The sequence below is a fragment of the Coregonus clupeaformis genome, unplaced genomic scaffold, assembly GCF_020615455.1.
Source record: "Coregonus clupeaformis isolate EN_2021a unplaced genomic scaffold, ASM2061545v1 scaf0448, whole genome shotgun sequence".
Taxonomy (NCBI): Eukaryota; Metazoa; Chordata; class Actinopteri; order Salmoniformes; family Salmonidae; genus Coregonus; species Coregonus clupeaformis.
Window position 1 is genome coordinate 276319 of NW_025533903.1, and position 21357 is coordinate 297675.

The window sequence follows — 21357 nt, forward strand, 5'->3', positions numbered from 1 at the left end:
TTGCAAATAAATTCATTAAAAATCCTACAATGTGATTGTAGTGTCTTAGAGTCTGTGATGTGCTGACCTTTGCAAAAAGTGTGTTAGAGGAAACTTGGCTCTAGGATTTTGCTGATGTTGCAAAATGGGGTAACAGATGAACTTTACTCTACTTTGCTGAAACATCTGGAAAGCATTACTAAAGTTCATGGAAAAATGATATGGGGAGAGATGTGGAAAAGGCCAGGGATTGGTTTTTAGAATCACACCATATTACGTCATAAATGATATAAAACCATGTCTTGAACAATAGGAGAGAGGAATAGCGAATTACAGAATTTGGCTCTTGCTGTTCTTAAGATATCTGCAGGGATCTGTAAATTCGATGCTGAAAACCCTTTGTTATAATAAACCTTTATAAACAAAGTACAGTGTCGGCGGACTCCTTATCATCACAGCATGGATCAGCAAAGGTGTGTCTTTTAGACACTACATGATTTTCTGGAGAAAAAAATTCTCAATTTGTCTGTCATAGTTGACGTGTACCTATGATGAAAAATTACAGGCCTCTCATCTTTTTTAGTGGGAGAACTTGCACAATCGGTGGCTGACTAAATACTTTTTTTCCCCACTGTATTTGCTTCCATTTAAAAAATGTTTTGCAGCAGAATTGGCGTAATGAATACGCTCTCTGGTCTGATAATTTCAAAATAAAAGACTACTAACCTGATTGGCTAAACGCAATACGCAACATCCAGGACTAGCATTAGCTACTCTAGCATGGTGGTGAAAAATGGTGTTTCATAAAGAAAATATGCATATTTAGTCCCGTGTAGCTCAGTTGGTAGAGCATGGCATTTGCAACGCCAGGGTTGTGGGTCTGATTCCCACGGGGGACCAGTATGAAAATGTATGCACTCACTACAAAACTGTAAATCGCTCTGGATAAGAGCGTCTGCTAAATGACTAAAATGTAATACATATCTGACTGTTTTTTCCACCTTCTCGCTATTAAAATCGAGTAAAGGAGGAAATCGATGCCTTTGCAGTAGTACTGAGCGATTAGTCCTTTTTAGCTCGGTTTGGTTTCGGTTAGATTATAAAAAAATTATCACGGTTTACTATTTCGGTTTCAAGTGTTTTTGTAAACATTAAATGCATTATTAAATAATTACATTACATTTGTTTTATGGTAATTCAAAAGCCCAAAATAGTGAACATTGAATTGCCAAAACATTGAAAATATTATATTGTAACTGTCAGGTCCACATTGGGTAGAAAGTAAAGTAAAAATTCCTTCGCTTGCTTGCTATTCGGTGGAGAGGGTGGTGGTCCAAGTCTGGGTTTAAGGATTTAAAACATCTGTCTGAAATGGTAACATTCACTCGCAACACCATGGGCCAGAAAAGGTTGAATACATTGGCCATGCTGTCAATCCAGCATGACTTCGTTCAAAACAACTGGAAACTCGGAACTGGGAAATCTCAGACTTGGCCATGCTGACAACTGGGAACGCTAGCTCCGACTGGGAAAATACGTTTGGGAATCCAACTCAGAATTCCAAACCGGGAACTCTGGCCTCTTTCTAGAGCTCCGACCTGAAGATCACTGAGGTCGAATATTTTTTTTTTGAGTTCCCAGTTGTCTTGAAAGCACCTTTGATGACAAAATTTGCCCACAAGAAGGACCACCGCGCCACCTTCCTGTTCAAGTGAGCACAGCACAACAACGGTGAGTCCAAAAATGTCTTGTATGCTGCTGCTAAATTAGCTGTGATGTGCTTTTCTTCACGAGGACGGGATACTATATACTGTTGTTGGGTCTGTAACCATGTTTGCCAGTGACAGTCTCTTCCCATTCAAATATTTGTTTTCAACTAAAAGTTCAGTAATAGACCCATGTAATTCTAGTTGATATTGCAAGGGTTGTTTTTTGTTTTGCTGTCACCGTTATAGTGAAATTAATGTATTGTTTAGTGTTGTGTAGTGGCTTTGCTGGCATGCATTTAAAAAAAAAGAGTTTGCCCCACCAAGATTTACATGCTAAAATAGCCACTGTGTACATTCCTCTCTCATGCGGTCTATCTATGCGGTCTGTGTGTATCTAATGTAATGTAGCAGGCGTAAAAATGAATCCATCTCTGCCTGAGCCGGAAAAAACAGGTGCAATGGATTATGGTCATTGTAGTTAATTACCACTTTCTGCACTGAACTAGGCTTAATATTTGCTTAATGAAAACTATAACTCCCTTCAGTCCAGCATCCCACATAGTTATTGAGTTGATTTCTCTTGTGAATGATTAGATTTCTCTGTAGAGAAACGGCGGGTTGTGCTCACAAAAAACCTAACTAAATGAAATTCAAGTAATTGACATAGGTCAATTAGTTGTTTAACACCCGGAAATGTCGGTTCATCGCGTAGCACTACCTTGCAGCCTGAATGGAGAATATTTTATATACGAACCGGTCCATGGGGATAACGAGTGTATAGCCGGCTGCATACGTTCCTTTTGGATAGTAAGATGAAACGACGCAATGTCGCCATCTGCCGGCCTTTGGGTTAGCCTAGGCCGGGACTAGGCCAGAGATACCTGGTATTGGGCAATGAATGGAGGACCGTAGAACACTCCACCCAGCAGACTGTCGACCAATCGTGTATAGATTGTCATGCTGCGTCACGCGGTAGCTAAACTAATCGTCATGCAATCCCTTCTCAAAGTCAGGGTATGGGGTCCACACAAAACATGACATAATACAGAACATGAATAGACAAGAACAGCTCAAGGACAGAACGACATCAATTTTTAAATGTCACACGTAGCCTACATATCAATACATATACACAAAGTATCTAGGTCAAATAGGGGAGAGACGTTGTGCCTTGAGGTGTTGCTTTATCTGTTGTTGTTTTTTAAACCAGGTTTGCTGTTCATTTGAGCAATATGAGATGGAAGGGAGTTCCATGCAATAATGGCTCTATATAATACTGTATGCTTTCTTGATTTTGTTTTGGATTTGGGGACTGTGAAAAGAGCCCTGGTGGCATGTCTGGTGGGGTAAGTGTGTGTGTGTGTGTGTGTGTGTGTGTGTGTGTGTGTGTGTGTGTGTGACTATGCAAACAATTTGGAATTTTCAACACATTCATGTTTCTTATAAAAAGAAGTGATGTAGCCAGTCTCTCCTCAACTCTTAGCCAAAAGAGACTGGCATGCATAGTATTTATATTAGCCCTCTGATTACAATGAAGAGCAAGACTCACTCTGTTCTGGGCCAGCTGCAGTTTAAGTAGGTCTTTCCTGTTCCATCCAGTTCCTGGGGCTGAAATATTTCACAGCAAATGAGTTACATGCCGTATCACCTTCTCAGGTCCTAGAGCCTGAGAAGGGAGATATGGAGAACTAAAAGAAGGAGGAAGTGGGAGTTTTGTTTGTTTTGGCAATGTACAATTTTTATTAGGGTGGATTGTTAGAATCACTAAGTATGGATTTATTTATTTATTTGTTTCAAATCGTCCAGTTGGTGGCGGCAAATATAACTTTTGGATGTATTCTGCCATAAAACCCACAGAAGAAGAAGAAGTTGGGTTGGGGAACTATTGCCTTGGGACATCAGGCCAAAACATGAGGGGAAGCAAGTGTAACACCGAGGGACATCATTTCCGGGATATTTTCAAAAACGATTTCCTCACATTGGTAGCTAGCTACTTGCCAGCAGTTAAGTTATAATTCTATTCAGTACTTTTTGATAAGCATGTTTCATAAATCTTGAATGAATAATTGTTAATTTGCAGGAATGTTGAGTAACGAGACTTTTCAGAGACAATTATCAACCATTGTCGAGGTATTAGTTGCAGCGGCAGTTGCGGAGATGGGAAGACTCCTCGATGAGTGCTCTGCTGCTGTTATGCCTCTAAAGTTGGTCCAGCAGAATGATGGAAGTATTTTGCTGAAGAGTAGGCTTCAACGTGTGAACAAAACCAGTACAGTGAGTACAACATTTGGTCGGTTACTGTTGGGAAAACGAGTTTGCAGGCGACTGGCGACAAACTTGGCTAGCAAGCAAACTTTTACCAGGGGTGTACAGTATTCATTACGTTGTACAACGGAAACCGTTTAGAACCAAATGGAAGCAAACTGAACGACACTGGGAGTGCCCTAATTTATCCAATAGAAACTCTCGTTTTGTTGCAAAACGTTTCTGGAAAACGAACAAACACTTTGAGAAAATGAACTGCAATTTTTTAAGTTTACTTCAAACGGAAAACGTTTTACAACGAAAACGAGAGTTTATTTGAAAAATTATGGTAGGTCCCTCCCCGTTTCGTACTATTTGCTTCCGTTTGTTTGTTAAACGGTTTCCGTTACAATACGTAATGCATATACCCCATCTAACGTTAGTTAACTACCTACTAGCTCACAAACTATGCAGCATTCTGCCTTCTTCCTACAGTTTTCAGCCATTAGTTTCGCCCATGACTGCCTCATGTGAACTACAATCCCGACGCTGTGTTGAGAAACGTCAATAATCATTGCTTCCTGTACTGTTTTCGAAACATATGGCCCCTGGCCTTATCTTTCATCAGGTAGAAAGAATCCTTCAGTTTTTCACAGATCCATACAGCAATGGGTGCCTCTATCCGACGAAACAACACTTCCACTACACTTCCGAGTTACACTTACACACAGGTGGTCGGAACATGCTAGATAGATAATTAGCACAGGTAGTCGCCTCTTGTCTTAAGTCTCTTTTCTGTAAACAAGCTCTGTAACAGATGGATACGGCCGTGTGGGAACACTAACCCTATCAAGGTGTGTATACATTTTAACCTTTGGTTTTTTGAAAATTATTTCCAGGTGATATGAAAGATAAGGTCCTTATGCTCCCAAAACCGTACCGCAAGCGATGCAAACTGAGCGTCTAGGATCTTAACAAAACTCCCCCTTACAGAAGACTGCTTCGTCCAATGACTTATGTGTAATGGAACTGAGTCATTGTCAAGGGCTAGCTACTTACAGTTGAAGTCGGAAGTTTACATGCACTTAGGTTAGAGTCATTAAAACTCGTTTTTCAACCACTCCACAAATTTCTTGAACATACCGCTCAGGAAGGAGACGCGTTCTGTCTCCTAGAGATGAATGTACTTTGGTGCGAAAAGTGCAAATCAATCCCAGAACAACAGCAAAGGACCTTGTGAAGATGCTGGAGGGAACAGGTACAAAAGTATCTATATCCATAGTAAAACGAGTCCTATATCGACATAACCTGAAAGGCTGCTCAGCAAGGAAGAAGCCACTGCTCCAAAACCGCCATAAAAAAGCCAGACTACGGTTTGCAACTGCACATGGGGACAAAGATCGTACTTTTTGGAGAAATGTCCTCTGGTCTGATGAAACAAAAATATAACTGTTTGGCCATAATGACCATCGTTATGTTTGGAGGAAAAAGGGGTTGGCTTGCAAGACGAAGAACACCATCCCAACCGTGAAGTACGGGGTGGCAGCATCATGCTGTGGGGGTGCTTTGCTGCAGGAGGGACTGGTGCACTTCACAAAATAGATGGCATCATAAGGAAGGAAAATTATGTGGATATATTGACGCAACATCTCAAGACATCAGTCAGGAAGTTAAAGCTTGGTCGCAAATAGGTCTTCCAAATGGACAATGACCCCAAGCATACTTCCAACGTTGTGGCAAAATGGCTTAAGGACAACAAAGTCAAGGTATTGGAGTGGCCAAAGCCCTGACCTCAATCCTATAGAAAATCTGTGGGCAGAACTGAAAAAGCATGTGTGAGCAAGGAGGCCTACAAACCTGACTCAGCTATGTCAGGAGGAATGGGCCAAATTTCACCCAACTTATTGTGGGAAGCTTGTGGAAGGCTACCCAAAACGTTTGACCCAAGTTAAATAATTTAAAGGCAATGCTACCAAATACTAATTGAGTGTATGTAAACTTCTGACCCACTGGGAATGTGATTAAATAAATAAAAGCTGAAATAAATCATTCTCTACTATTATTCTGACATTTCACATTCTTAAAATAGTGGTGATCCTAACTGACCTAAGACAGGGAATTTTTACTAGGATTAAATGTCAGGAATTGTGAAAAACTGAGTTTAAATGTATTTGGCTAAGGTGTATGTAAACTTCCGACTTCAACTGTACCTACTGAACCAAAGATACTTCCCCTTTCATCTGTGACTGAACTGTCGTTAGCCCACCTAGCTAGCTACCTGAACATCAGTTGGAACCTGCTACGTCACTAACTTCATATTTTAATCTTTCAGAGACAATTTTCATCATTCATGGAGATGTTGGGTAAAACATCGTTGGAAAAAATGGCGATGTTAATGAACGTGATCATGGTCGAAAAGGAGAAGACTGCCACAGGCATGAGCGCACAACGGAGTGTCAGTCGGGCGAGGGGGACAGAGGAAGGAGCACCAAGAGGTACACACCCATAGGGAAGATGGCCTTTCTCCTTGTCTCCTTCTCAAAACCTATTGGAGTGGGAGGGACCTCTGCATGGCCTAAAATTAAAACCCGCCAAATGCGGGTGCCTATTTCACCGGCCACGTGTGTGGGTGCAAGCATTTCACCCGAATTTGCATATACAAAGACGCTCAAAGTCAAGTATGAGCACATTAATAGCAAAGTAAATGCTGCAGTAGTTGCAAATTACGAATCCTATAATATTCCACCCAATTGTGTGGAAATTTACTTAACTTTGTCCTTGTGTTTATTGGCTATTTACATTGTTTGGTTCACAAGCTAGGTTGTTTTTCAATGTTTGAGTTTGCTTCAAATGCTAGTGAAGACGTATCCACTACTAGTCAGATTCTCTATCTCACAGGCACATTGTCACTTAAAGGGGGTGGGGGGGGGTTTAATGATGAAAAACAAATATTTAGACTGGTTTAAAAAATCTGGGTGCTTGGTAGATAAAAAAATATTTTCAGGCCCTGGACCTCTGGCTTTCTCATCCAATGGGTTTTTAGAAGGAGACGAGGAGAGGGGATGCGAGGAGTATGGACAGTGCATTCGGAAACTATTTAGACCCCTTTACCTTTTCCACATTTTGTTACGTTACAGCCTTATTCTAAAACGGATTAAATGTTTTTTCCCTCATCAATCTACACACAATACCCCATAAGCAAAAACAGGTTTTTAGGAATGAATGCAATTTTATAAAAAATTAACTGAAATATCACATTTACATAAGTAATTTATTCAGATCCTTTACTCAGTACTTTGTTGAATCACCTTTGGCAGCGATTACAGCCTAGAGTCATCTTCGGGATGATCCTACAAGCTTGGCACACCTGTATTTCGGTAGTTTCTCCCATTCTTCCCTGCAAATCCTCTCAAGCTCTGTAAGGTTGGATGGGGAGCGTTGCTGCACAGCTATTTTCAGGTCTCTCCAGAGATGTTCGATCGGGTTCAAGTCCGTGCTCTGGCTGGGCCACTCAAGGACATTCAGAGACTTGTCCCGAAGCCCCTCCTGCATTGTCTTGGCTGTGTGCTTAGGGTCGTTGTCCTGTTGGAAGGTTAATCTTCTCCCCAGTTTGAGGTCCTGAGCGCTCTGGAGCAGGTTTTAATCGAGGATCTCTGCTTTCCCTCGATCCTGACTAGTCTCCCAATCCCTGCCTCTGAAAAACATCCCCACAGCAGAATACTGCCACCACCATGCTTCACCGTAGGGATGGTGCCAGGTTTCCTCCAGACGTGACGCTTGGCATTCAGGCCAAAGAGTTCAATCTTGGTTTCATCAGACCAGAGAATCTTGTTTCTCATGGTCTGAGAGTCCTTTAGGTGCCTTTTGGCAAACTCCAAGCAGGCTGTCGTGCCTTTTACTGATGAGTGGCTTCCCCCTGGCTACGGCCTGAATGGTGAGGGCTAGGGCCCCTCTACCATACGGCCTGATTGGTGGAGTGCTGCAGAGGTTATTGTACTTCTGGAAGGTTCTCCCAGCTCCACAGAGGAACTCTGAAGCTCTGTCAGAGTGAACATCGTATTCTTGGTCACCTCCCTGACCAAGGCCCTTCTCCCCCGATTGCTCAGTTTGGCTGGATGGCCAGCTCGAGGAAGAGTCTTGGTGATTCCAAACTTCTTCCATTTAAGAATGATGGAGGGCACTGTGTTCTTGGGGACCTTCAATGCTGCAGAAATGTTTTGGTACCCTTTCTCAGATCTGTGCCTTGACACAATCCTGTCTCAGAGCTTTACGGACAATTCCTTCGACCTCATGGCTTGGTTTTTGCTCTGACCATGCGCTGCCGACTGTGGGACCATTATATAGACAGGTGTGTGCCTTTCCAAATCATGTCCAATCAATTGAATTTACCACAGGTGGACTCCCAAGTTGTAGAAACATCTCAAGGATGATCAATTGAAACAGGATGCGCCTGAGCTCAATTTCGAGTCTCATAGCAAAGTGTCTGAATACTTATGTAAATAAGGTATTTCTGTTTTTTGTTTGTAATACATTTGCAAACATTTCTAAAAGCCTTCGCTTTGTCATTATGGGGTATTGTGTGTAGATTGAGGGGGGGAAAATAATTAAATACATTTTAGAATAAGGCTGTAACGTCACAAAATGTGGAAAAAGTCCAGGGGTCTGAATACTTTCCGAATGCACTGTATGCAATTGAGATCTTCCCATTGGCTATATCAGAAATATTTGAGAAACAAGCAAAGTATTTCTGGCTAGGGCTGGGCAATATAATGTATGTTTTTGCACGATATTCCAAATGCCTGTATCGCACTTTTTTCAAACATGAGCTCTTGTTGTCTTTTTGGTCTCGTCTGCGTCGCTCCTTCTGTGCTGTGAGCACCTTCCCATTTTATACCAGAGATCTGTATATAATGACGTAATGCTAATATTTCCACCCTAAAAATGGGAGTTGTTATTCCCAAAGGCGGGAAGATGGGCGACAAGCTTAGGTCCAAAATAAGCCCATAGATACGCATTGGGTGTGTCTTGGCGAGAGTGAAACGTCTCACTTCAGAGGGTTTGGGTTAAATGCGGAAGACACATTTCAGTTGAATGCATTGTTGTACAACTGACTAGGTATCTTCCTTTCACTTTGCCTCTTCCTCTGTTTACACACACATACCAAGCCCCTGCCACTCACACAACAAAGAAATCACTTTGTCCTCTGACAAGCGGTTTCAACTCGCTATTTGCATTTGAGGTTTGGTCCAACAGAATCGGTCATATGGACACCAACACATTGAGACATTATTTTACTGTAATAGAGGAGAAGTTAACCTTTCTAACAATACCCCTGTATTTCTATGGGCACAAGTACTGTTCATGACACAAACTGTTCACACCCCTCTTGTTGGTGGAGAGGATTTTGCAGGTTTAAAGCTTATTTCCTGTTGTCATGGGGTGCAAATAAGATTTTGTAGTTTTAAAGCAAATTTTCTTGCAATTCTATACAAGAAGAACTGATAATGCGCTATCCAATTTTGAAAATGCACCTTGGCCATTCTTAAACTCAGCAAATAACTTCACAGATCTTAATTGTAAAGGGTTTAAACACTGTTTCCCATGCTTGACCAATGAACCATAAACAATTAATGAACATGCACCTGTGGAACGGTCGTTAAGACACTAACAGCTTACAGACGGTAGGCAATTAAGGTCACAGTTATAAAAACTTAGGACACTAAAGAGGCCTTTCTACTGACTCCGAAAAACACCAAAAGAAAGATGCCCAGGGTCCCTGCTCATCTGCGTGAACGTACCTTAGGCATGCTGCAAGGAGGCATGAGGACTGCAGATGTGGCCAGGGCAATAAATTGCAATGTCCGTACTGTGAGACGCCTAAGACAACGCTACAGGAAGACGGGACGGACAGCTGATCGTCCTTGCAGTGGCAGACCACGTGTAACAACACCTGCACAAGATCGGTACATCCGAACATCACACCTGCGGGACATGTACAGGATTTTAACAACAACTGCCCGAGTTACACCAGGAACGCACAATCCCTCCATCAGTGCTCAGACTGTCCGCAATAGGCTGGACTGAGGCCTGTTGTAAGGCAGGTCCTCACCGGCAACAACGTCGCCTATGGGCACAAACCCACCGTCGCCGGACCAGACAGGACTGGCAAAAAAGTGCTCTTCACTGACGAGTCGCGGTTTTGTCTCACCAGGGGTGATGGTCGGATTCGCGTTTATCGTCGAAGAAATGAGCGTTACACCGAGGCCTGTACTCTGGAGCAGGATCGATTTGGAGGTGGAGGGTCCGTCATGGTCTGGGGCGGTGTGTCACAGCATCATCGGACTGAGCTCGTTGTCATTGCAGGCAATCTCAACACTGTGCGTTACAGAGAAGACATCCTCCTCCCTCATGTGGTACCCTTCCTGCAGGCTCATCCTGACATGACCCTCCAGCATGACAATGCCACCAGCCATACTGCTCGTTCTGTGCGTGATTTCCTGCAAGACAGGAATGTCAGTGTTCTGCCATGGCCAGCGAAGAGCCCGGATCTCAATCCCATTGAGCACGTCCGGGACCTGTTGGATCGGAGGGTGAGGGCTAGGGCCATTCCCCCCCAGAAATGTCTGGGAACTTGCAGGTGCCTTGGTGGAAGAGTGGGGTAACATCTCACAGCAAGGACTGGCAAATCTGGTGCAGTCCATGAGGAAGAGATGCACTGCGGTACTTAATGCAGCTGGTGGCCACACCAGATACTGACTGTTACTTTTGATTTTGACCCCCCCTTTGTTCAGGGACACATTATTCAATTTCTGTTAGTCACATGTCTCTGGAACTTGTTCAGTTTATGTCTCAGTTGTTGACTCTTATGTTCATACAAATATTTACACATGTTGCTGAAAATAAACGCAGTTGACAGCGAGAGGACCTTTTTTTTTTGCTGAGTTAAATTATATTTTTTACCCCTTTTTCTCCCCACGTTCGTGATATCCAATTGGTAGTTAGTCTGGTAGTGGCAGTCTTGTCCCATTGCTGCAACTCCCATACGGACTCGGGAGAGGTCGAGAGCCATGCGTCCTCCAAAACACAACCCTGCCAAGCCGCACTGCTTCTTGACACACTGCTCGCTTAACCCGGAAGCCAGCCGCACCAATGTGTCGGAGGAAACATTGTACAACTGGTGACCGTGTCAGTGTGCATGCCCCCGGCCCGCCACAGGAGTCGCTAGAGCGCGATGGGACAAGGACATCCCGGCCGGCCAAACCCTCCCATAACCTGGACGACGCTGGGCCAATTGTGCGCCGCCTCATGGGTCTCCCGGTCGTGGCCAGCTGCGACACAGCCTGGGATCGAACCCGGGTCTGCAGTGATGCCTCTAGCACTGCGATAAAGTGCCTTAGACCGCTGTGTCACTCAGGAGCCCCCCACTTTGTGCGTTTTACTATTACAACTTTCAAGAGTAAGTTTAAAGCTGGACTGAGTTATTTTCTTTTGGGGGGGAGGGGACACCCACGCCCCCCTGCCGACCCCTCGCCCCATAGTTTGGGAACCACTGGTTCTAGCCTAGTACAATTTGTACTCCTAACTGACCCACTTAGCTAGTTACCTCACCAGATAATGGTAACAACAAACAGTGCACGTGTATTTGTATGATGTAAATATTAGGCTGATTTCTAGCCATATCTATGACTAGGAATACGTTTTACAATGGGAGTTCATTGTATCAAACACTGGAGTTAAATTCTTACCTATCTGATTTCAAATGTGGAATATTTTTAGTTTTACTGTTATTTATGCATGTAAAAAAAAAAAGAAAAAAAAGAAAACGTATACACATACTGTTTTTTTAGGAGACAGTCTTCATTTCCACAACTACTGCACTGACCCTCTCTCTGAGAGTGCTCATCAAGAGGAGGATGACTTTGACCCCCAGACCTCACCTGCCTCTGCCTCAGAGACACAAGACGACCAGAGAAACATGGAGCCAAACTCGGGCAGGAATGGAGAAGATGCCCAGTGTGGAGGGGAACCTACTGGAGGTATGGGCAGGACTACACTGAATAGGGGTGGATATGGTAAAGTTAATCAGCCTTAATGAATGCTGCAATTTTATGAAACACAGTACTTGAATCAGTCACCTAATGACATTGTGGCACCACTACCATTTAACCAACTTTTGAGTGAGTGTTTGTTCTGAGTATCCTTAATCATAATCAGTCAACCTCATTTAATATGAGTGTTCCTAAGCATTTATTGGGAAAAATGCCTACAATTAAGCCAGACGGGATTAGTTTTACTGGGGGAGTTCGGGTAATGTAATGATGTGCACGAGCACAACACCACAGCTCTAATTTCTAGTCCCGTGCGTATCTGCCATGGCAGTAATTTTCGCATGGCAGGAGAGTAATATTTCCAGCCTGAATAACACTTTTTTTGTTTTTTTGGGGGGTCAAACTCCAAGGTCCTCTGATAAAACTATATCCTGTGTGAATCAACAACCCTGTGCTTTGAGGGGTTTTGCAGCGTTAACATGTGCTGCCCGCATTTTGGGTAAGATCATGGGAACAAATTGATGCTCAAAACCAAGTGCTATCCACATAGCCTACTTCTGTTTACACACACACACCAAGCCCCTGCCACTCACACAACAAAGATTAGAAATCACTCCTTCCTCTCTTGACAAGCGGTTTCAACTCGCTATTTGCATTTGAGGTGTGGTCATATGGACATCAAAACACATTGAGACATTATTTTACTGTAATAGAGGAGAAGTTTACTTTTCTAACCATGCCCTTTTTATGTCTCAACTGCTGAAATTACACGCCGAGTAGACCCTACTAAAACGGGACTTTCAATAAACATTGATTCTGGAAAATTAATGCACAGTTTGTCGCACGGCATTGCAGTAGCGCTAGCAGCATTTTAGCCAAAGACTGTTACACTAGCTGTCTAGACTGTTTCTATAAATGTGCAATAAGCATAAAACACAATTATTTAGGAAATTGGCAACTCGTTCTCATTCTGAGAAATAAGGTAGGCCACTTGTTTTTAACATCTGAACAAAGTGGTCAGGCTAGCATGCTGGTCAAACAGTTGGAGAAGGACAGAAGGGTGTGCTCATAACAATTCAACTGTTCTGCCTTGTTATCTAGCAAATAGATCCAAGTTGGCATAACTTGAAATATAAAGATACCGATAAAGATTGGCTGGCTACTCACTAGCACGTGGGCTTGAGAGATTGAGACCTGTGTTAATTTTCTATAATGCCTGCTACAAGAAGTTAGTCATTATTAGTGAATGTGCATTATGTATGGTTCTGCTTAAAGTTGTAACAAAAAGGGCATTTTCATTGACTTGAAAGCCAGATCAGTGATTATTGCAAAAAAGCAGGTTAAATTATTTTGATAATAATGTAATTATGTTAGTGGAAGGCTTATATTTAGCCTAGGTATAATTTCACAAGCCCTGAATTCATTAGATTATTGCTGATTGTTTGAAATGAAGTGTATTTGACCTTTAATTGTACAACAAAGCTTATTTAGAGAACATTCAAAAATCTAGAAAAATACTGTGACTCGCCCATAACTTTGGAAAACCTTTAGATGATTTTTAGGCCATATCGCCCAGCCCTATTTCTGGCTACATCAGAATAAAGGTTTCCACTTACAGTACCAGTTTTTTACATTGTAGAATAATAGTGAAGACATCAAAACTATGAAATAACACAAATGGAATCATGTAGTAACCAAAAAATTGTTAAACAAATCAAAATATATTCTATATTTGAGATTCTTCAAATAGCCACCCTTTGCCTTGATGACAGCTTTGCACACTCTTGGCATTCTCTCAACCAGCTTCATGAGGTAGTCACCTGGAATGCATTTCAATTAACAGGTGTACCTTGTTAAAAGTTTATTTGTGGAATTTCTTTCCTTCTTGATGCGTTTGAGCCAATCAGTTGTGTTTTGACAAGGTAGGGGTGGTATACAGAAGATAGCCCTATTTGGTAAAAGACCAAGTCCATATTATGGCAAGAACAGCTCAAAAAAGCAAAGAGAAACAACAGTCCATCATTACTTTAAGACATGAAGGTCAGTCAATACGGAACATTTCAAGAACTTTTCAAGTTTCTTCAAGTGCAGTCGCAAAAACCATCAAGCGCTATGATGAAACTGGCTGTCATGAGGACCGCAACAGGAAAAGAAGACCCAGAGTTACCTCTGCTGCAGAGGATAAGTTCATTAGAGTTATCAGCCTCAGACTGCAGCCCAAATACATGCTTCACAGAGTTCAAGTAACAGACACATCTCAACATCAACTGTTCAGAAGAGACTGCGTGAATCAGGCCTTCATGGTTGAATTGCTGCAAAGAAACCACTACTAAAGGACACCAATAAGAAGAAGAGACTTGCTTGGGCCAAGAAACACGAGCAATGGACATTAGACCGGTGGAAATCTGTCCTTTGGTCTGATGAATCCAAATTTGAAATATTTGGTTCCAACCGCCGTGTCTTTGTGAGACGCAGAGTAGGTGACCAGATGTTCTCCGCATTTGTGGTTCCCACCGTGAAGCATGGAGGAGAAGGTGTTATGGTGTGGGGGTGCTTTGCTGGTGACACTGTCTGTGATTTTATTTAGAATTCAAGGCACACTTAACCAGCATGGCTACCACAGCATTCTGCAGCGATATACCATCCCATCTGGTTTGGGCTTAGTGGGACTATCATTTGTTTTTCAACAGGACAATGACCCAAACACACCTCCAGGCTGTGTAAGGGCTATTTGACCAAGAAAGAGAGTGATGGAGTGCTGCATCAGATGACCTGGCCTCCACAATCCCCCGACCTCAACCCAATTGAGATGGTTTGGGATGAGTTGGACCGCAGAGTGAAGGAAAAGCAGCCAACAAGTGCTCAGCATATGTGGGAACTCCTTCAAGACTGTTGGAAAAGCATTCCTCATGTAGCTGGTTGAGAGAATGCCAAGAGTGTGCAAAGCTGTCATCAAGCCAAAGGGTGGCTACTTTTGAAGAATCTCAAATATATTTCGATTTGTTTAACAATTGGGTACTACATGATTCCATATGTGTTATTATTCTACAATGTAGAAAATAGTAAAAATAAAGAAAAACCCTGGAATGAGTAGGTGTGTCGACTTTTGACTGGTACTGTACATTTGATCATTTATTCATTGGTCATTCAAAGGTGTGTGAGCTTGAAGTATGCTAATTGTGTGGAAATGTATCCAAATTCAGCAAGTGTTCTAGCCTAGTGCAATTTGTACTCCTAATTGACCCACTACCTCACCAGATAATAGTAACAACAAACAGTGCACGTGTATTTGTATGATGTAAATACTAGGCTGATTTCTAGCCACATCTGACTAAAAAGGAATACGTTTTACAATGGGAGTTTATTGTATCAAACGTTTGAGTTAAATTCTTAGCTAGCTAATTTCGAATGTGGAATATTTTGATGTGGTGTTTTTGATGCATGTCTTTTTTTTTTTTAAATACACATACTGTTTTTTTAGGAGACAGTCTTCATTTCCACAACGGCTGCACTGATCCTGTCTCTGAGAGTACTCATAAAGAGGAGGATGACTTTTACCCCCAGACCTCACTTGCCTCTGCCTCAGAGACACAAGACGACCAGAGAAACACGGAGCCAAACTCAGGCAGGAATGGAGAAGATGCCCAGTTTGGAAGGGAAGCTACTGGAGGTATGACCACTGAATAGGGGTGGATATGGTAAAGTCAATCAGCCATAATGTTTGCTGCAATTTTATGAAACATAGTACGAATCAGTCAGCTAGTGGCATTGTGGCACCACTACCATTTAGCCAACATTTGAGTGTTTATGCTTAAGAATACTCCGGATAATCAGTCAAACCCACGTTTAAAATGAGTGTTCCTATGCATTTATTGGGGAAAATGGCACGAATTAAGCCCTATTCGGACGGGATTCGTTTTACTGGGGGAGGTCTCTAATGTAACCTTTACAAAACACCATAGCCGTAATTTTAGTCCCGTGCGAATCTGCCACGTAAGTAATTTTCACATGGCTGGAGAGTAATAATTTCAGCCTGAATAAACTACAGTTATTTTGATGAACTCCAAGGTCTTCTGATAATACTATATCCCGTGCGAATCGATATCCCTGTGCTGTGAGGGGTATTACAGCGTTTAACATGTGCTGCCTGCAGTTTGGGTAAGATCATGGGAACAAATTGATGCTTAAAACAAAGTGCAATGCACGTAGCCTACAGGTGAATGATCTGTTTTGTCATATAAAAAACACGCTGGGGTAATAACTACATAACCAACGTTCTAAAGTAATACAAGTGCCATTGAATAGGGCTTTTAGACTGTTGAGGAATACTTTTCTTTAGGGTGGGTATATTGTTTGCTGTTTAAATTTTTTTCTGAGACATGGTAGTTAATATCCACCATCTCATTCATACATGCAATGCAGTAGTTTGTTTTACATTTACGGCTCAACAACCACAATTACCCTCTCTGTTGCAGATGTGGTATTGCTCTCTGAATTTGATCATCAAGAGGAAGTTCACCTTAATCCCCAGCTCTCACCTGCATCAGACCCAGAGAAACAAGACGGCCAGCCCTCAAACATGGAGCCAAACCCAGGCAGGATTGGAGAAGATTTCCAGGATGGTGATTCTTCAAATACAGCCCAAAGTTCAGATACAAGCGCTGCCACCGGAGCAGTGAAGATGCCGTTCATTTGCGACGTTTGTGGAAAGGGTTTCATTTGGAGATGCACTTTTAAAGCCCACCGTAATCATCACACCAAACCCTTTAGCTGCCCGCAGTGTGGGAAAGGTTTTGGTACGAAGACTGGGTGTAATAATCATCTCTTAGCGGTGCACTCTAAAGAGAAGCCCTTCAAATGTACAGATTGTGGGAAGGTGTTTGCATTGAGGAATAGTTTGGTCAAACACAGGGATCTCAACCCAACTCTGCACACCTGCACAACATGTGAAAAATCATTCTGTGGGGAACGTGCACTAAAACGGCACAACTTCAGTGATCACCCGGAAAAGGCATACATCTGCTCTTTGTGTCCAAAAACCTTTCGGTCATGGCCAACATGGAAACGTCATAAGGCAGAGCACTCGGAGGAGAAGTATTGCTGTGAAACCTGTGGCAAGCTTTTCTGTTCATCTTCATCCTTAGCCAGTCATCAGAGAACAACTCATAAAGCAAAGGCTTATAGCTGTGATGTATGTAATAAAGGTTTCAGGGATGTAACCAATTTCCAAAAACATATGACCTCCCATATTAGAAAAGGCCATGTTAGTCTAGAAAAAGCTTTTGCCTGTAGTGTATGTGAGAAATGTTTCTCCTGTGCACGCACTCTCAGAGATCATACGACCATTCATACCGGTGTAAAACGTTTTGGTTGTAGCATATGTCACAAACGTTTTCGTCTTTCAACCAGTCTCAAAGATCATATGACTTTACATACTGGAGAGAAACCTTTTGTGTGTGGTTTATGCGGCAAGAGTTACTGTCGGGCAAGCCAGCTCAAAGCACATGCGCTTGTCCATACCGGAGAGAAACATATGGCCATCACCCATACCAGAAGAAAAGACTACAGTTACGTCTGTGACGTATGTGGAAAACATCTCCCTGATGTATTCAGGCTCAAATGCCATATGTTCGTACATACTGGTGAACAACCTTTTGCCTGTGATCTATGTGGCAAAAAGTTCAATCACCCAAGCAATCTCAAAAGACACAAGCTGTCTCACACAGGGCAGAAATTGTATGTTTGTACTACTTGTGGTAAAGGTTTCACCCGTTCAACAACCCTTAAGATACATCAGCGCAGTCACACTGGTGAAAAGCCTTACTTGTGCAATATCTGTTGTCAAGGCTTCACCTCACATGCCTACGTTAAGAAACACAAGATGATTCACCTGCCACCTCAACTTCGTTCAAGACCGCAGAACACTGGGCCAAAGTCACATGTCTGCAGCTACTGTGGTAAAGGCTTCTGTTACAGATCTGTGTTGGATCAGCACATGCGCACTCACACAGGAGAAAAACCATTCAACTGTCTCATTTGTGGGAAATGTTGCATGTTTAAGGCTACTCTTGAAATCCACATGCGCAGTCACACAGGGGAGAGACCATTCAAATGTCGCAATTGTGGGAAAGGGTTCATGTGTAAGAATACTCTTGTAAATCACATGCGCACTCACACAGGGGAGAGACCATATGCTTGTGATGAATGTGGCAAGAGTTTCTCCCAGAGCAGTCATTTAGTATCTCACCAGCGTGTGCACACTGGTGTCAAAGCATTTGTGTGCAACAAATGTGGGAATGCCTATGCCTGTAGCCGAAATCTGAAAGTTCATAAGTGCAAGTTCAACCAGAAAACAGTCCATGGAAAGAATGTACAGGATCACTCTGTAGAAAACCTCTCACATGATCACACTGGACCCAGTATCCCAAAAGCATCGTAAGGCTAAGTTCATCGTTAGAACCTTCGTAGGAGTATCGTTAAATCTCCAAGCTGTTAACCAAAACCATTGTTACACTTGAAAACACTTGTTATTTACCAACTGCCTCAGACCTCATAAAACAGCTAAGTTGAGTCTTTAGATGTCCCCCCCGCATCACTTAATACAGAGAAGATCTCAACTAAACACAAGCAAGTTGTTTAGGCTCTCTGTGACCACCAATAACTTCAGAACTAAGTTGACTACAAGTACAAAGTTGCCAATGTCTTTGCAATTGTTACAAACCGAGGATAAAAATATGCTTTAACTGAAAACCAAGATTACTGCATTAAAAGATAAATAGGCCTACAGTGTAGGCTACATGCCTATATTTCAATCATATTGAAATCAATTTCATGTTAATTCAATTGGGTTCTATTTAGCTAATTGTAGGCAACTGTATGTATTTTTTGCCTCAATATATTTCATGTGTAACAACGTGCGCAATGATGTGCCAAATCTCGATTTAGTGCATTATATAGGGTAATGCTTATAAGCCGCCTCAATATTTGCAGCCATAGGTGATATCTCTAGAAGCTGATCCGTTGTGTATTGTGGAATAATTATGATGTTATGGTAAGATTTGAATGGAGAAAGCTGATCCGAGAGCAGCGCTGCTTTTCTTAAGATCAGTAGCGACACGTGGTGATTTGGAAACGCATGTTACATCGCAGTTTATAGAAACGATGAATTGTTAACACTCGTATGCCTAAATTCCATCGCTATCAGGAAACTGGCCCTGGATAAGAGGATGGGCTTACTTCATAGATGTTCACAGTTTCATATGAGAGAGACTATAATTTGAATTCTAAATTAATAGTGGGAAGAGTTTCGCCTAGATAATTCAGTTGTATTGTTTTTATTTAATGGAAATACATTTTGAAAGTATTTGGTGTTCAGGCTTTTTCTGTAAATAAACCAACCACCTTAGTTAGGGTGGTCATTGTTAAGAAAAAGGGACTCGTTTTTTTCATATATACTTAAAGGCTTTTCCAGAAAGTTATCTGAGTACTAATAGTATGTTATTTTCTGATTCTTTGGGGGCGTGATTGTATCTTTTTTGCAGACATGGTTTGTAAAACATAAGATCTCACAACACCTGGTTAAATCAAGGGATATACAGTGCCTTCAGAAAGTATTAATACCCCTTTTACTTATTGCACATTTTGTGTTAGCCTGAATTTGGAAAATTGATTTAAATTACCTTCCAGCAGGACAATGACTCTAAGCATACTGCTAAAGCAACACTTGAGTGGTGTAAGGGGAAACATTTAAATGTCTTGGAATGGCCTAGTCAAAGCCCAGACCTCAATCCAATTGAGAATCTGTTGTATGACTTAAAGATTGCTGTACACCAGCAGAAGCCATCCAACTTGAAGGAGCTGGAGCAGTTTTGCCTTGAAGAATGGGCAAAAATCCCAGTGCCAAGCTTATGGAGACATACCTCAAGAGACTTGTGTAGTGTATTAGGATTATGCCTTTGTTAAATGTTTTTCATGATGGAATGTTGTTTATGTTAGTTCAAAAGTAGCAGTTGTAGGGTGACGCCCCAGGGGAGACGGGTGATTGGACCGCAGAGGGAGCCACCCATATTTTCACATTGTTTATAAGTATATGCTGTGGGCATAGGGGGTTAGAGCAGCCATTAGAATTCGAGGACACTGCTCTCCAGACCCTGCAAGTCTGTAACTCATGCTGAAAGCTTGTGATATAAATAAAACTTATGATCCAGGTTCAGTATGAGCGGACTCCTTTGTTTGACAGCAATGAGCACCAGCATTCGACGCGACACGATACTTGCAACTGTAATTACTGCAAAAGGTGGCTCTACAAAGTATTGACTTTGGGGGGGTGAATAGTTATGCACGCTCAAGTTTTCTGTTTTTTTGTCTTATTTCTTGTTTGTTTCACAATAAAAAATATTTTGCATCTTCAAAGTGGTAGGCATGTTGTGTAAATCAAATGATACAAACCCCCAAAAAATCAATTTTAATTCCAGGTTGTAAGGCAACAAAATAGGAAAAATTCCAAGGGGGGTGAATAATTTTGGCAAGCGACTGTATGTAAGTCACTATTGGCCTCATGGTGAAATCCCTGAGTGGTTTCCTTCCTCTCCGGCAACTGAGTTAGGAAGGACGCCTGTATCTTTGTAGTGACTGAGTGTATTGATACACCATCCAAAATGTAATTAATAACTTCACCATGCTCAAAGGGATATTCAGTGTCTGTCTGTTTTTTGTTTTTGTTTTACCCATCTACCAATAGGTGCCCTTCTTTGCGAGGCAATGGAAAACCTCCCTGGTCTTTGTGGTTGAATCTGTGTTTGAAATTCACTGCTCGACTGAGGGACCTTACAGATAATTGTATATGTGGGTACATGTTAAACACTATTATTGCACACAATGAGTCCATGCAACTTATTATGTGACTTGTTAAGCACATTTTTACTCCTGAACTGATTTAGGCTTGCCATAACCAAGGGGTTGAATTCTTCGACTCATGATATTTCAGCTAAACTTTTAAAAACATAGTTCCACTTTGACACAATTCAGGCTGTAACACATCAAAATGTGGAAAAAGTTGAGGGTTGTGAATACTTTCTGAAGGCACTGTATTTCATTATTTGAATTTAATATTGAAATTACCAAATAAATATTTTTGAGAAATTGATAGTCGACCAAAATTAATTTTTCACAAACTGTATGCACTGGAACTGTAGGCATGGTGCTGGAGATACTGAATATGATTTGAAAAAGTGGTCAAATGACGAATAATATTGTACAATTAATTTGAGTTCATCTTACTGAAGGAGAGTGATCTTCTGCGTGCCTTTCAGTTGTACTGTAAAAGACTATGCCCTATGAATTCACTCTTATATGGTGGATGTAAAAGTGATTTTACA

The 21357-nt window shown here is 41.9% G+C and overlaps 1 protein-coding gene across 2 annotated transcripts; it reads left to right on the forward strand.

Moving 5' to 3' along the window:
* The first annotated feature begins 3577 nt into the window (after positions 1 to 3577).
* LOC121582528 (zinc finger protein 665) lies at positions 3578 to 18942 on the forward strand. Of its 2 annotated transcripts, XM_041898393.2 has the most exons (6): positions 3578 to 3962; positions 4739 to 4786; positions 6265 to 6427; positions 11780 to 11968; positions 15462 to 15650; positions 16456 to 18942. In XM_041898393.2, the coding sequence occupies exons 1-6, from the start codon at positions 3771 to 3773 to the stop codon at positions 18417 to 18419; spliced, it is 2745 nt and encodes a 914-aa protein (XP_041754327.1). In that variant the 5' UTR covers positions 3578 to 3770; the 3' UTR covers positions 18420 to 18942. The 2 variants fall into 2 exon arrangements, with proteins under 2 accessions (XP_041754327.1, XP_041754328.1); XM_041898394.2 differs by lacking the exon at positions 4739 to 4786.
* The last annotated feature ends 2415 nt before the right edge of the window (positions 18943 to 21357 follow it).

Excerpts from the sequence above, each read along its gene's own strand:
- LOC121582528 (XM_041898393.2), top strand. The coding sequence starts at position 3,771 with ATGTTGAGTAACGAGACTTTTCAGAGACAATTATCAACCATTGTCGAG. Across the intron at positions 6,428-11,779 it reads AGAGGAAGGAGCACCAAGAG|GAGACAGTCTTCATTTCCAC; the intron begins GTACACACCCAT and ends CTGTTTTTTTAG. Across the intron at positions 15,651-16,455 it reads TGGAAGGGAAGCTACTGGAG|ATGTGGTATTGCTCTCTGAA; the intron begins GTATGACCACTG and ends TCTCTGTTGCAG.